This window comes from Eutrigla gurnardus (genome assembly GCF_963514095.1).
Source record: "Eutrigla gurnardus genome assembly, chromosome: 9".
Taxonomy (NCBI): Eukaryota; Metazoa; Chordata; class Actinopteri; order Perciformes; family Triglidae; genus Eutrigla; species Eutrigla gurnardus.
This window is the reverse complement of record NC_139923.1, coordinates 11,554,219-11,571,530: the sequence shown is the minus strand read 5'-3', so window position 1 is coordinate 11,571,530 and position 17,312 is coordinate 11,554,219. Positions and strand designations below refer to the sequence as shown.

Here is a 17,312-nt window from a genome sequence, read left to right as displayed (position 1 = left end):
GCAGTTCTTTATTCATAATCCGGCTTAAAGGCTGAAACTTCGCCGGCGTTTTATCAGATTCTCCTTACATGCCACACTCTGCTCTTGAAAAGAAATCAACAGCTCAGACGAGCATCATTGACCATATGTTATTTTATTGCACTGAATTCAGTAGCTAAAAATAAAATATGCCTAATATACACAGGTGGTGGAATCCTCAGATTTGTTGATTAAAAGGCAGCAAAATGAGAAATAAATATATAAATAGATGAATGAGTGACACCTCCTCTCCTACACACACACACACAGACACACACCTTTAAATTGAATGCACTCAAAGTAACCTTACACTCGACCCCGAGCCGACGCCTCTGGCAGGTAGTGTGGTGGTGCGGGGTTGGAGGAGAATAGTAATGAGAGATTGATCCAGCCCATTGGCAGTGACTGGCTAGTGACGGATAGTATCTCTCTTCCATCAGGGGGGGGTCAGAGTCACAGCAAACTTTGTTAAAGCCACTGGACAGGATCCTCCCATGGTTTGACCCGTCGACCTGCTCACAGGTCCTCACCGGCTACAGGTCCACACAGAGAAAGAAGTATCATCTAAACACATGAACGTATTAACAAGGAGAAGGATTTAAGAGTCTGTTTTTTAGAAAAGCAGTCGGTGATACACGTCTTATTGATTTAGCATAGCATCACAAAGCAGCAGTTGTTTAAAAACAGATGTTAAACCTTACAATCAAATAATGTAAAACGAAAGAGGTAAATATGCAGCAATATGTGACCCATCAGGGTTTCTTGTTAACCACATGTCTGAGTAACTGCTTTTAGCCCTTTGACTGGTGCAAGAAACATTCAGATCAGTCTTAGTGCATTGCTGGTTTCAGGATGTTTGATTATCCACAATTGCTTTTGTTCCATTTAATTCCCTTGTTTGAATCGGTTCTAAACTAAAAACAGAATCTCAGTCATGTGTTCCTATCCACAGTACCTTTGTATACCCATAAAAAAACACTGATTATTGCATACTCTGCTGATGGCACACAAACAAATGTTCTGTACCGAAGTTATTGTCAGACTGAAATGAGTTGGCATCAGTGGAGCGCCTCGAAGCGGTTGTGGAAATGCCTCTGAAACTGGTTTCACTTTCCAGTACTCGACTGAAAACTGTCATCGCCCTCGAGTTCAACACTTTCCAAAATGAATCCTGCTTCTCCCACTCAGACAGACAAACATTACATTCATTTCTTTTTTCTTTTTTTGTTGAGTGATCTGATTTGTGTGACCCATTTGGGTGTGCAATATTGCTGAAACGCTATCTTGGAAGACATGCCGTCATCGAACCATTACGTTAGGTGATCTCTGAAACGAGCAAAGTGCACAGTCTGTCTCCCCTCGAATCTCTTAGTAACCTAGCATTCACACGACACACTCTGTGGTGGGGAAAGGGACATACAAAGAAGGACAATCATTTTTGGTTTCAATCATAACTGGACACAACTGTGGACAAATTTCCAACTAAATGGGGGCTAGCTAGAAGGTTACACTGGGTTTGCTGGGTTTAAACAAAATACTTATAACAAATCACAGAGTGTGGTTATAATACAATACGTAGAACAATTGATATTTTCATGAGGTGCTATATATACCCATCAATAGGTTTTGGATTGTATTACTATATTCAAAAGATGCATTATTCTGTAGAAAAAAAATCCATCATTGTCCATAATTATCCCAGATCCATTCAGTCTGATTAAAAATAAAACCACCGATCTCCAATCTGATTAGAATAACACACCCTCCTACCTATTATTTTGACAAAGTACTGGTTAATACAATGCCAATAAGGAGGTGACCTCCTCCTTTATGTTCAGGCATTCAAGGAGGGTGTGTCTGAACCTCACAAGTTGGATGGAAGTTTGGACTGCTTCAGTTTGGTCTCTAGGATCTCAGCAGGGGATCCAGCCTGGGGGGAGTGAACACCAATGGACTGGTTCTGAGGTTCAGGCCCTGAATGTGTCCGACTGACAGGAGTCACCTGACCTGGGATCGGGCTGTAGGGTTTAATGAAAGTCACAGGCGAGAAGAAGGGGCCGGATGCCTCTGCTGCCACTTCCGGGAAGCCGCTCATGGCCAAAGGCCTTTCCTGGTGTATAGAGCTGCGAGAGCCTGAGATAGTTTTTATTTCCTGGGAAAAGAGATCCACCAAGGACTCGGCCCTCTCTTTGAAGGTACAGGCCATCCTGGCAGGGCATGAAGTCTGAGGGGTGAGAGGGCTGTGAGGGCCCACAGCACTGGGGAGCTCACTGTGGTAAACTGTCCTATGACTCACAGGGCTCTGTAGGTTGGGACTATGGATTGGGGGCGTGTAGCAGGGCGAGACTTCGGCGGAGCCGTACTGCGCCAGGGATGCGAGGGCCGAGTGCTCGGGGACAACCTGGGGGAGGAAAACGGACTGAAGACCGGCAAGGCTTTGCTGCGCCAGGCTGGCTGCGGCCCCGGCTCTGACTGCAGACCCTGGCTGAATAAATCCAGCGGTGGACTGAGTGCCGGTGATGAAGGGAAAATGTGGGAAGTTCAGACCACTGGTTGTCCTGCCGGCTCTGTCATGACTGTACCCCATATGCTGTGCAGTGGCGTGAGAGGTTTGCTGCAGCTGGCTTAGTAAAGGGCCAACTGAGCTGCAGATGAGAGGGCTTATGGTGGAGGCAGAGGGGGCTGGGAATCTCCCTGCTAGCCTCCCTGGCACCCCCTGCTGGAGTAGACCTATCGGGTGTGGTGGGGTGGTCAGAGCACCGTGGAAGGGCTGAGAGTGGAGCTGAGCGGAGCAGGTGTAAGAGACGGTGGTCTGGCTGATGGGAAAGACCGAGGCTATGCCAGAGTGGGGAGGGTGGTGGGGGAGCTGGTGAGGCAGGGGGGGCAGAGGCTGCAGGCTGCTGGTGAAGATGGGCGGGGATGTCAGCGTTGGTGACACAGGACCAGCAGCAAGATTCTGTGCCCTGAGAGACGCCAGTGTGGGAGTCTCAACGCAAGATCTGAATTGGTTGGTGCTGGCAGGGGAACCGGGCCCTGAACCACAGCTACTGGACGTGTTGGCACCCAGGAGGACTCTCTTTGGATGGCCAGTGGGATCCTTCAGGGTGCCTGGTGCCAGGGGATGGTGGAAGAGCATGGGAGGCAGCTGGGAGTGGTGGGCTAAGGCCAGAGCCAGCGGCGTGGTGGCAGCAGCAGCCTGGAGCGGGGCCTGGATCAGCGGGGCCCAGATGACTGGGACGGGTGACGATGGAGCAGGGGGATGGTGTAGACTCTGTGGGCTGGTCTGGATCAGCTGCGTGCATTGGGCCATGTCACGGTCATGTTGCACTATTCTTTGGATGATCTCGCTCTCTTGGAAGTTTAGTGTGCCAGAACTTTGGTGATGCTGGACTTTATTCTGAAGAACAGAGTTCCTTTTCCCTGTTGAGAAAAAAAATACTGCATTATCAGGAAAACTCATCAGAACATTTGCCTCTTAACTAGACAGTTTAAATGTGATATCATAACATATCTATATATATCAGCAACCAGTTTACATGGATGTTTAACTAAACATGTGCGAGGTGTTAAACCAGTACAATGTGGCTGAAACAACAAAGATGCAAAACATAATTCAGAGGCTAAACCCTAACAGGTTTCTTATTTTCTACACTCAGCTCAGACAACAGCTCACATACATACATTTTATTTTTATATATTTTCTTTTCCTATTTATAATCTTATTTAATTTGGTTAATATGTCACTGATTTGTATTTCATTGTTTGGTTTCACATTCATAGAAGCCTCCTGTTTGAAAGATTATGGATGTATTCATTATGTTAGAATAATGATGACATTTATTATTGTATCCTTTGTGAGTTTGATCGGCAACATTTTCTTTGTAATATTTCATTGTTGTGTATTGCGGAAAAAATCAATTCAATCAAATCAATTCATCCTTGACTTATAGTAATATTTCATTCTCTCCTGTGTTTAAATGTGCATCACATCAGCAGAAGCCTGTCGTTTTTTTTTTTTTTTTTCATTTCTTAAGTGTGCAACCAATATTATAAATAATATGAAATCTCACCACTTAAATAATGAATCATATTTAACTGTAAAACAGGAAAGTATCTCCCACACACAGGTTTGTTCTCTTGGAACAGGACTTACCAATGCGGTCCAGGCGGTCCAGAGCCACGGTCTCAAAGGCCCTCCTCATCATGGGATACTCCTCCAGCACCTCGTTGAAGTTGTCCACCGACAGGGAGTACAGCCGGCAGTAGTTATCTGCTCTCACGCTGGCTGTCCTCCTTCCTCGAGTTAGCAGGCAGATCTCTGCAGGGAGGAGAGGGATTTTTCAAACAAATAATGTGATCTCCTATATGATCATTTTCCACATCTCTCAAAGAAGTTGTCTGCTACAACCACATTTCTATGTCTTTTAGATCCATTCATAAAGGGAAGGCAAAAATAGTATTATTAGTGTGAGACGATAAAAAATGAAAAGGCTGATGCCTCTGAACCCCACAGATGGAGCACTTAATGCAATTTCTGCAGATTACAGTTTGTCCTGACCTCATCTGTCGTGCCAGATCAGAAAAATAAAATAATGCGCCATTTAAAAAAAAAAAAGTAGACATATTTTTCAGGCCAGACATATTGAGGATATAGACACAAACACACACACGGACTCACACGCTCGCTCTCTTTTTTAAACACATTTACATTTCCACATCTGTGTGCGTGTTCAGCTGTGTTGAGAAGCTTTAAGCCAAACATATTTAATGTTTCGGGATTCCCATATCATTGTCTTATATCAAAAGTGTCACACCGCTTTAAAGGTAAATCAAATTATATGTCGTGCATGTTTTTTGATGATCACATTTCACTTTCCTACACAGCCGCTTATTAACTCAAATGAGAACGAGGTTGACAACAAATTGAAAGTTCTGGATTTCAGCATTAAATATGGCGTAAGTTAAGGGGAAAACCCCACAGATGGAATCAAACACACAAAGCTTTGCTCCTCTTAGTCCCCAACCTTTTTAAGGAGATGATGTGGACAATTTTTTCCCAGTTGTAATAGTCGGTAAAGTTAATCTGCTGAGTGCCGGAGTAAAATAAATCAAAATAAACCATGCTATCAGCACTCCTCCACATACATTCAAACTGACTGTGGTGCCAGAGACAGAATATATTAGCATGCAGTCCACAGAGCAGGTTCTGTGCAGACATTACCGCCAAAATAAGAGCCATCAGACAGCTTGGTGTCATTGCTGTTCTTGGTCAGGACACTGACGACGCCGTGCTGGATGAAGTACATCTTCTTGCCGATGGTTCCCTCTCTGATGATGTAGTCGGCCGGCTGGAAGACCTCGAAGCGCAGCTTGGTCAGCATGGAGGTGACAAAGTTCGGATCAGCGTTGGCGAACAGAGGCATGGAAGCAACCAGTTTGCGACAGTTAAAGTTGATGATCTCCTGCAGGACACACACAAAAAAAAATGTTTTCGATTTTGAGGCAAGGCCTTCGCAGCACATATGTCAGTGTCAGTCCATGTGTACATTTCAATCACTATAAAAGCAGGGCGGTTAACGGCTTAGTGCTCCGTTAATGAGGTTCTCTGTCCTCATAAAGTCTCCAGCCATTACTAATCAGATTACATGACTATTAACATTATGGTGCAAAGTAAGGGATCGCATAAATAATTAACTGTAAACCATTTAGAACAAGCATGCTCGCTTCATTAACTCTGAGAAACATAAAGCCTTTGAAAAAAAAAATACAAAACCTTTCTGGTAACACTTAGCGTTAATATTTAATGCGTATTTTCTGATACATGATAATGTAGTTTATAGAGCAGACTCCATTTATGGGTGCCAATAGGAGGAGTTATAGTTATTGACAAATATATTAATGAATACTTATATCTTCTGATATCTACAATATATTGTGTTATTAACTAATTGTTTTTGTTTTTAAACTGCTTATAAATTCCAAATAGGAAGTGTTTACCTTAAGATGTGACGTTGAAGCCAACATTATAACAACTCAGCTGTATTATCAACAACAACAACAACGACAACGTAGGTGACCTCTGACCTCCCGCAGCGGCTCATTCAGCTCCTCCAAAATGCTTTCCTCGTCGAACATCTTGCCCTGATACCGGTGTTCGTAGTATTCGTGGATCCTCTGGCGCATGTCGGCAGGGAGCTTGTGGAAGGACATGTACTGCTCCACCTGCTTATACTGTAACAACAAATCAGGTGCAATTATTACAATTATAATCATTAAAAGTATTCAGCCCCCCCCCCCCCCCCCCCCCCCCCCCCAAACACATGCACCTGTAACTGTAATGCCACTGCATGAGAAAACGCAAAGTCATGTCAAAATGAATATATTAAAGTGATTGATGTGTTGGCTCAGAGGTGGACTATAATGTGCCTCATTATGTTAACAGTCAACTGTCAGGCCATCTGTGAAACCTGCCCACAGAGCAATGTTGTGCCTCTGTCCCATCTGACAAATATAGTTGCTCTCTGCAGGCTGCAGCTAATAACATTAACTACTGTGTCCTTCAGCGGTGTACTCTACCAGCAAGGCACCATGAATGGCCCGTGTACCCGATCTCTGGAACATATGTGACGCTGTAAGTTGCTGTTTAGCTTTTATTCACTAGTTCTTTAACTCTCTCCGATGTCTCTCTGCTATCTGTGTTAAAAATCCATAACAGTGGCTCAAAGATTGGATCCCTCTTAGATGTTGCTCTATCCCTTCTCATCTATTCAGTGGGGCTTCTGCTCACATAAATGCCTAAAGATTTATGATACAAATAGTTACGCACTCACTTTTCATCATTACTATTTAAACAACATTTTCAATCAGTCGTGGAAGAAGTATTCAGATGATTTACTGAAGTGAAACCAGCAATACCACAATGAAAATATGATAGTTACTTGCAGGTAAACGTCCTGCAGTCCTTACTCAAGTAAAAGCAGAGAAGTGCCGTCACCTAATTGTACTTAAATTATTAAAAGTTAAAGCACTCATTATGCAGCAAAATGGTACCTGTGGCTAATATTGTAATTTTGTGTTATGATTGATGCATCAGTTAAGAATTGTATTGCTGTAGTTTGTCTATGTTTGTCTAAGTTTAACTAATTTATACTGTTGGGTAGTTTAATCTTTAACAATGCACCAGACTATATAAACTGACCGTATGCAATATGAAAGGGAACTCAGGCTCTGAAATAAATAAAGTAAACGTCTAAAGTAGCATAAAATGGAGATATTTTGGAGAACAAACACCAACCTTTTCTTGGTACTGCCTCCTGGAGGAGTCCAGAGACTGGATGAGTGCTGTCGCATGCCCCACAAACATGGCAAAGCAGGTCGCACCCACGATCATGCTGAGGATGGTGAGCCACACATCAGCCATGCCGATCGGGGGTACAGGCCATACCCGATGCACAGCATGTGGCTCATGGCCTTGAACAGTGCGTAGGAGTATTGCTGACCCCAAGTGTCATTCTGTAAGAGACGAAGGACAAAGTTAATCCCTGCAGTATTAATGCTGCAGCACATCGTTGTGAGAATATTCACAGTTTAAGATCAGGACCACAGGTGACGACGCCTTCATTGTTTTAGGTTTGTTGTGTTTGAAGGCCATAATGAGGGGCTTACTACCAGAAAACACCACACTATAACATCCAGGCATTACTCTCCTGGTTTACTCTGGAGTGTATGTTTATTTCAGTTACCAGAAAATTCAGAGCAAAAATGTTTTTTCTTTAATTATTAAACATGATTGGAGCTGAAACTAATGATTGTTTTTATTAACAATTAATCCACCGATTATTTTCCCAAAACAAATTTGTGATATATTATAATTTGCCACAGTCCACAGTTCAAATATCGACTATCATAAATGACAAAGAAACAATTGAATATCCTCACATTTTTGAGGCTGAAACATATTTACTTAAAAAATGGCAAACGATTAATCGATTATTAAACAAGCTGCAAAATAATTTCTGTCAATCGACTAATCGTTGCAGCTCTAAATTAAATTATTGTGTGGTTTTACAGTTCCTAAAAACTGTGTTTCAAACTTCAAACAAATCTACATTAAAAATCAGCGAGTTAAAGTTTGAAAAAAGCCCTTTGAATATGATTTATTGAGTTTAACATTATGACTGCATTACGTGGGTGTGGGTTGACAGTGACTAAAGAACCCACATATATCAGATTATTTTTATTCAAATACTTGTTAACTCTTGATTCATGTACGTGACATCATCCTTTTCCATTTGAGACCCACCTACTTAAAACCAGTGAAAAAACATTTCATAAAATATCTCATGTGAAACTATACCTAAACGGTTCAAACATCTGTGTTCATTACCCCATCGACGACATGGACCACTTACCACCATCTTGTTTCTCGTCACCCAGCAATCAGCAGGAAAGTCCTGCAGCATGGGAACCAGGAACTGCAGACAGCCATCCCAGTGACAGAGCAACAGCATCATACCAATCAGGTTCATGATGCGTACCATGGCACTGGCCAGGTCATAGGTCATATGGAAAACCTGTATCACAGATCATCAGCATTAATCAAAGTGAAACAACTGAACACAAGTCTGTACACAAATCTATGAAATGTAAATGCTTTCTCATGCAATCAGAGGATTTGAAATATACAGTAGATGCTTTGACACAGGGTTTTCTATACCAGACCGCATTGTTCTTAATCTTCTATAGACCACCAGAGGCTGGTTCAGTGTTGCGTAATCATCTGCAAGCAACATTAATGGCCTATAGATGCAGCCTCAGTTTGAATTCTAAAAATAAGATAATGCAGGAAAATATCTGTTATTAAACCATTGTGTGTGAGCCTCAGGGGGCAACAAGAAATCAACACTAAACTGAATGAGAAAACATAGTAGTTGACAATGTTACAGGTTGGAGAAATCTACTATGCAAGAGAAACTCACTATGTTTAACACTTCAGTCAGAGGAACATTTGGGCTGCAACTAGCAATTACTTTTAAGAATATATTATTTGTTTGTCTTTGAAATGTCAGAAAACTCTGATTAATGCCCACCAGATGTTCTCAGAGGTTTAGATTACTTGTTTGTTACAAGCAGCAGTCCAAAAGGTATCAAATTTGCTATCATTAAAGACTTAAAATATTTACATTTTAAATGATGCAAGCTGAGTTATTTTTTTGAAATTATTAAAATCATTATCAAAATTTCTGCTGTCATTTTGGCGAGAAATCGACTAACTGTTGCATATATGAGCTACAATGAAGATCCAAAGAGGCTGTCTCTGCTGGATGGATCTACCTCTTCCCACTGGTGGATGTAGCGAATGAGTCTGGAGAGGCGCAGCAGCCGCAGCAGACTGAGGATCTTGGTGAAGCGGACGATCCTCAGGGCTCGGGCCGTCTTGTAAAAGTCTGAGTCGATGCGCGTCTCCACGATGAGAAAGATGTAGTCCACGGGTATGGACGAGATGAAATCGACCACGAACCAGCTCTTCAGGTACTTGATCTTAATCTGATGCGGGTCCAGGATGATCTCCGTGTTGTCCTCCTTGACGATGCCTGTGCGGAAGTTCAGGACCAGGTCCATGAGGAAGAAGGTGTCCGAGACCACGTTGAAGACGATCCAGGGCGGCGTGTGCTCGTCCTTGAAGAAGGTGATGCCCACAGGGATGATGATGAGGTTGCCCACCATCAGCAGCAGCATGGTCAGATCCCAGTAGAACCTGAAACACACCAAACCACAAAGACATTCAGGTCTTTAGATAATCGGGGGACAAAGAATACAAATACAACCATTTCCTGGTTCCAACAATATGAAGATTTAATGCTTTTAATTGTCATAATGATAGTAAACTGTATGTCTTTGCATTTTGGTCTAAAAGTTTAGAGAGAAATTATAATGGGTATTTTTCATAATATTTGTACATTTTAAAGGCAAAACGATCAATAATAATCAGCAGATTTATCAATAATGAAAATGATTGCAGACCTGGTAGGAGTAGTGCTTATCAATAACTTTTTGGACTGTTTTCTTGAAGTGAAATGGTGGAAAGATCCCGAGAGACACAGGAACAGATTATGAATACATCAAGACACGCATTTTATCAATGGTTGTTGTTCGGCTCACACAGAAGAATTTTAAAGCCAGAGGCAGAAAGTGTGTGTGTGTGTGTGTGTGTGTGTGTGTGTGTGTGTGTGTGTGTGTGTGTGTGTGTGTGTCTATATGCATACTGAATATGTGCTGCATATTTAAAGCAATTCTGGACATGTCGGGACTTCAAACGAATCTCTGTGCGACTTGCAGTCTCACACTGGAACTCACAATCCAGTAGATTTAAGGAGGTTTAGATTGTTCAAACGGGCAGAAACCACGCAAACAAACGGCTCGAGCATAAACATTCACAAAGCAAAGAAATAAGTTAATTCTAGAAAACAATCTAATTCGGTTCAATACTGGGCTGCTGGCCACGGCGACGTAGATGAAATGGCTTATTGGAATTCATTTGAATTGCTCATGAGGAAATATTGATTTTCACAACTAACTTAATCCTCGAGTAGCAGCAGCAGAGTGTTGAATTTCATCTAGAATTGCATGAAAATGGGGTCTGTGTTAAGTTGTTGTTCACAGTAAAGTCACCAAGATATATTTTATTAAAATTCATAGTTTTTTAACAAATCTGGCAAATATTTGCCAACGCCTACACATAAATAGTCATAATGTCTAACACAATATCTCGCTGCTTCAATTACTCTGTTTACCTTCATGAAATCTGATAGTCAGTTGCTGCTTTAAATATTCTCATTGCATATAAACAGGTTGATATCAGAGCCAAACAAAGGCCAAGAGATGGAGGTTTTTTTGCTTCAGTGTCTACATATATGTGAGACGAGAAACCATGCAGGCATATGATTGCATGTCTGATCCATTTCAGAGACCTAATTAACAGCTGATCGATCCAACAGGATCCTGACACACCTAAGGGCTGGCACAAACCGAGATGGGGGGCAGACCTGTGAGGGTGCATGTGTTATACCACTAAGCAGCATACAGTAAACACACTGCATTGAAAACTGCTTAGGCAGAACTAGAGCAGCATTTACTAATTGATTAATTATCAACTACTTAATTGACTGTACAATTGATTCATTGATTAATTATTTAAGGGAAAAAAGTCAATTCATATTTTCTGGTCTCTTCACTTTTCTATGACAGTAAACTGAATATCTGGACAAAACCAGATGTTTGGTTGCTCGGGAAACTCTGATCTACATTTTTCACCATTTTCTGGCATTCTATAGACCAATATTCTATTAACAGAAAATTAAAGGCAGATTCATCAAGAATCAGTATGATTGTTAGTCGCAGCACGAAGCCGAACATTCAGGGGGAGAGAATATAAATTAGAGGCGAATGCAACGTTTTCAAAAGTGCTGATTGGACAAACACCTCATGATCTTGTCAACAGGTATAATTCAAAACTTCAGTCCATGATTGACTGAGAGAAACGTATTTGACTAAATGTGAGTCGTGTGCAATTAAGAGCCACGGGCGGTTAAACAGTGTTCCCTCGATGTGACGTTTTCTGGCCTCAAAATGAGAGTCCTGGAAAGAGGCTTCGAAAAGTAGAGATGTGACCTCTTCCAGTTACTCAGACCAAACGTTCACAGGAGAACAGCAACGAGGGAACCAGTGAGAACATTGTGGTCATTTGTTCTAATCAGCTTTCTGTTGTTCTCTGCCAAACAAAGCATTTGCATTCCTCGCTTCATCGGCCTGTTCATCTCTGCGGTGACACACTGGTTCTAATTGCACTTCCCCTCTCTAAATCCACCGTTATCTCCTGGGAATCCATGTCATCTCCAGAAGTCAGCTCCCATCAGCCAGATGTTGAGTAGTTAGCATTACTGCTCTGCACACGTCACCGTGCTGCAGAACTCTGGAACAGCTGGACAACAAAAAAAAAAAGGCTTGCAGGGGACAGTACATTACAGCCCCTGCAGACCATACAGTCCGCTCATCAGCTGACTGTGCACGCAGCATTCAGGCCACAAAGATCAGACAAATTGCTGGTGTAATCTGGTGTTGCCATCAAAATAAAGTAGACTGTTATGGGGGTTCTGGACCTCTACTGGTCCAGAAAGGAATCGTGCACTATTTGGGTCAGAGTGCAACTATGTTAAAGAGCATGAGAGCACAAAGAGAGGGGAGATACAAGCAAAGTGAACACAAAAAGGCTTAAAATGGTGAAAGGAGCTTAGATCAATCAGGACAGCTGAAAAGGGATCACATTTGTACTAGAGATACTTATCTCTTGCTGCCAGGGCGCAGCTGAAGCACAACAGCCTGCATGCAGCTCAGTGGCTTAACACACACCTGTACTGTGGCTCAGGCCCCACCAGCAATTATATTAACCATATTTACGCAGCGTGCCAGTTTGCTGTGTCTGCTGCTGGATCTGCGGACAGCTTCAATAAAGACAGCAGTTACTCATGCTGCAAAACAACACAGTGTTTATCAAAGACACAAGGAGGAGGACACAGTGGTCACGGAAACAGTGAGTGAAGATGATTTAACAGTGGCGAATAATAATATAAAACTTAAAGGTTTGCACCTGTAACTTAAAAAGGAATGTGCAGGATACGGTGTCCACCTTAAGAGGGCCGGAACATTGCTCCTGCTCACTGTGTGGCCCAAACTGAGCATGAAGTAATGACACCTTATACACAGTTAACAGCTGGGTGTCCTGATTCCTCACATCATTTTCATTCCAATCTCTCTCTCTCTCTCTGTGTGTTCACGGTTTTGTGGTGTGTCCCCTCCCGTCCACACCGTCTCTCCTCCATTAGACTAATTGTACTGTAATAATCTCCACTGATGTGTGCTTCTAATATCTCGAATGGTCATGTTACCCTATTTTGATTACCCCATTTCCAAGCCCCTGCTGCACTCCCTGTAATCCATTGCCCTCGCTAAATGATCAAAAAAAAAAAAGTGTAATTCAGATGAGTGGAAAAAAACAACTGCAGTGACACACATCGGCGTACAACTGGCCAGTGAAAATATGATGACAGTGAGCCTCAAGGTTAAATGTCATGAAAATCCCATGATGGCGGTGATGACCAGGATGCTGGTTTTGCATGCAAAGGAAAATGTAGAGCGTGCGTGTGCGGGAACACAGGTTGGATTAGTTTAGTGCACGAATGTAATTTATAGACAGAGAAAAGAAATTGGTTGGTTTGATTATCATTGAGCCAATTTGTGTGTGAATGAAACCATAAACACACACACTCCTGCATCCCAAACAAAAGAGGGACTTATATCCCAGATATGTGTGATATCATGTAGCTGTCAGTGTGTTTAGAAGAGGATTTTGTGTCCCAGTCAACTCCTTTGTGGTACATCAAATGTTTCCCTGTCAGAATGGCCTGTACAGTAGACTGGTTAAGTCTTTAGCAAAGGATCATTTACAGAAATGAAGCCATTCATCTATCCTAGGTATAGATTAGCCCATCGATGCACATTCATCTTATGATGCATCTATTCTGCACAGGCTCACACTCATCATCATGTTATCATAACATCATCACAGCGATCAGTGCAAAAAAAAAAAACAACACTCCTGGTTTACAGATGATTAGAGTGTGCCTTAGGGTATTAACTTTATAATGACCTTGTCACACATGATGGCATTTTCATGAGAGAAGATGAGGCTAATCGAAGATGTTCAGTTTCCCCCTACATTTCTCTGCCAAACAAACCTGTTGTGTGACAGGGATCACTGCACTTTTTGTTGTTGTTGTTGTTGTAAGACACCACTGTTGGTAAAGGAAGGTTTTCTTGCACACAGATTACCTAAAATCACTGTACGGGTGGATTATCCAGAATCCGGCGGACTTTACGCGTTCCCTCTCGTGCTCCACGGCCCTCTCGCTGCCCAACATCCGCAGGGAGAACTTGTTGACTCCCGGTTGGAGCATCGCCCCGAACTGCCGGTGCATGAAGCCGGCTTGGTACAGCCGGTCGTCCTCGGGGAGGATTTGCTCGCCGCCCTCTAACTTGATGAAACTTGACTGGTCGAACATGGTTTCTTGCCCGGCTGCGCCACTCGGACCACCCACCGCCCGCTGCTGGGCCCCGGGGCTGCGCTCGCCGACACAAGCCTCGGGGATGAGCCGCTGCTGCTCCGCCGGGTCCGACCCGGGAGGATGACGCCCGGTGATGGAGGAGACGCTGCCCCTGAACAAGCGACAGTCCCCGTTCAAGTTGGTCTTCACGGTGACGTCCCTGTACAAGTCTTCGCCCCTGGCCTCCTCGACACTCTTGCAACTGCTTGCGGGAGACGAAGAGGACAAATGTTTTAGGCGAATACTTTTCCTCTTGGTGTCCTTGTCGCCGCTGTCGTCAATCACGAAGGGTTTTTGCCCAATGTTTTGCGGCAAGCTGTAGAGCCGTTTGCGCATGGAAGAGTGGAATCTTTCCATTTTTGTTAGAATAACAATAAGAAGAAGAAAAAAGAAGAAAAAGAAGAAGAAACGGTGCGCTCTAAGGATAGCCCGTGAAAACAGAAGGATGAATCATGAATCTCGTCGGGGTGCCACCGGAGGCAAAACAGTGACGGCGCATCCGCAGGACAGGTTGTATCTTATTTGACACTTGGGACGTGCCTCTCTCGCTCTCTCTCTCGCTCGCTCGCTCTCTCTCTCTCTCTCTCTCGCTCTCTCTCTCCCCCGGGTTCAAACATTGAGATGCGTCAACAATACGCGGCCGCTCCGACGCGAAGGTCATGTAAACGCGGCGAACGGGAAATGCGTGTGAATCCAGGTAAGCCGGCGGCGTGCAGACGAGAGCGCATCAGGATGCAGCATGCTGAGCGTCGGACGTGCCGGAGTGGGAGAACGCCGCCGCCGCCGCCACCGCCGCCGCTGAGCTCCTCAATGACAAAGCATGATCTCCACCTCCCCAAAATACAGGAGCTCTCTGTCAGTGCAAGGTGATGACACACATGCACGTAGCCGGCAGCGGCATTCAAAGAGCGCTGACATCACCGATCCATCGGCCTCCCGCTTTCTAATAACCAGAATATTGATGGGGGGGCTAATCTATCGGGTTGCCATAGGAGCCAGGATGGCACGCGCGCTCACCCCGCCCGTCGAGACAGCTGTGGAGGATGTTCCAAGGATGCGATTCAGCCTTGGAGTTGATAGTTCACTATGTTGAGTGGAAGAATTAAGTCACTTCTTTATGCATCATCGTACTAATGTTTGACCATTTCTGTGAATCTGCGTTTATTTGTAGCCTAATAAGCTGTATTTTAGATAAAAGCTGTTATTGTATAAAAGCAATGACTTATAATAGTTGTTTTCCGCTTTTAATACACATTGTGATATACTGTAATAAAAACAGATAGGACAATAAGTCATATCATCCTCGGCTTTTCAGTGACACAACATTGATAAAAAAATAAAAAAACTGTAATAGCACATTGTCAGCTAAGATTATTGGATATATGGTCTTTTATTTTTTTTTAAATGGTGGAAGCACATATAAATGAAGTGAATACAATAAAACAAAACTGGTTAATAAATCAATCCATCCAATAAATCTGCAAGATAATTTCTCCAAAAAAGTGAAAATTCATAGCAATAATGCCAAAGACTGAGGCTGGTTGGTCGAGGAGTCTGATTGTCGTCCCAGTCTCACCCACCAGATAAACCCCTGTGTGAATAATGTGGTTATTTATCAAGTGTTGCACTGCCAAAGAACCGTGCTGACACACACCCATGTGGTGTTGTGGGTGTAGAGCCTTTGGAAAACCCCCAATTTCACACTCCAGCTTTAATTATTTAAATCAAAGTCGTGTAAGAGTTTTTGCTTGTCCAAGTCGAGGGTCTGATAGGGCGTCTTACACTGTGCAGAATAAAAAGCCCCTTGAGGAAAATGTGTCATTTGTGATAAAAGGCTACATAAATAACACTGATTTGACTCGACATGTAATCTAGTCCCCCAAGCCTCCACTGACTGTATACAGAACCGGTTCTCACCTATGTGGTACCTTCAGGGGCTGAAACACCTCAGATGAACAGAGGGATTGCTTGTGCCCAATATTACATCCTGGCATCCTCTGATCAACCTTTGAACCTACAGTGTGAGGACAGAAGCCATTGTGAATAATGTCCAATACTTAATGGCAGAATAGTTCAAACCTCCATCACTTACTGTTACATCACATTGAGGTACAACCTGTTTGTCCACTTACTCCTTGTATTATGGGAGATACATTAATAATCTCAGTGTCTGCAGTTAGTCATTTTTATTCCTGACAATGACATTTTCATTCATGCAGAAAAGTGATTAAATACTTCCCGGCAAAGACCAAAGACGGCAAATTAATTTGGTGAAAGGCTGTTGACAGCTGGCTGCGTTATTGTTGTATGCCTCAATGCAAACTTCAGTCAATTGATTTAGACACACACCCATTACATGTGGCATAATGCCACAAGACAGAGAAAAGTGAAGAGTTTGTTTGTGTCATAATATTCTCCTCACAATGCAGTGATGCATATTAATATACCAGAAGATTCTGATATTTTCTTTCCCCTAATTTCTTTCTCACAATGTTCACATCAGTAACATGGGAATGGAACATGAGAATTGAATGAAATAAATTAAAAGAAGTGATTTCTCTTTATAGAAGAAATGTATATGCTGCTGTCTGCAGACCCTCCTCTTCCTCATCCCTTCAGTAATCATCCTAAGAGCCCCTAACAATCCCAGCCTTGGTGTCAGCACTTCACGTTTGCGGTCCCCTGATCCTGAACCTCCCGAATTAGGAGTTCACACTCCGTGCCGTACACTCCAGTCATCAGTCGCCATTATGTTTGCAGGCAGGATTATCACCAAGTCTCATCTCATATCACATGGCTGATTTGCAGGCAGTTTTTTAGGTACACCTACAGACCAATGGAGTCAAACACACAATAACCATGTTTGGTTTTTATTGAAACGCTTGTGAAGAGGACTGGATTCAACATTAAGGTTGTTTTGGGGGGTGTAGTTTGTGGTGGTGCTGAACTGTATTACACCATAGTGTCTAGTTTGTCCAGCCCTTGTATGTCTATGAGGATGGACTAAATATTCCTTTTAGCTCAGTGTACTGGTGACACAGGGCTTCATGTCTGCCTTTCTGGTTTATGAACTAAATGTGTAGTTAAAAAAAAAAAAAAAACAGAGAACTATTCATGAAATACCTAATGGGAAAC

At 43.0% G+C, this 17,312-nt stretch overlaps 1 protein-coding gene across 1 annotated transcript; it reads right to left on the bottom strand.

Moving 5' to 3' along the window:
* Positions 1-114: 114 nt before the first annotated feature.
* Positions 115-15,180, bottom strand: LOC311018029 (potassium/sodium hyperpolarization-activated cyclic nucleotide-gated channel 3-like). The gene is given in 9 exon segments (XM_084016764.1): positions 115-3,438; positions 4,172-4,336; positions 5,240-5,480; positions 6,103-6,249; positions 7,313-7,449; positions 7,452-7,530; positions 8,430-8,591; positions 9,352-9,775; positions 13,906-15,180. Coding segments are annotated over 9 exon segments (3,540 nt in total). The 5' UTR covers positions 14,535-15,180; the 3' UTR covers positions 115-1,882.
* Positions 15,181-17,312: the final 2,132 nt, after the last annotated feature.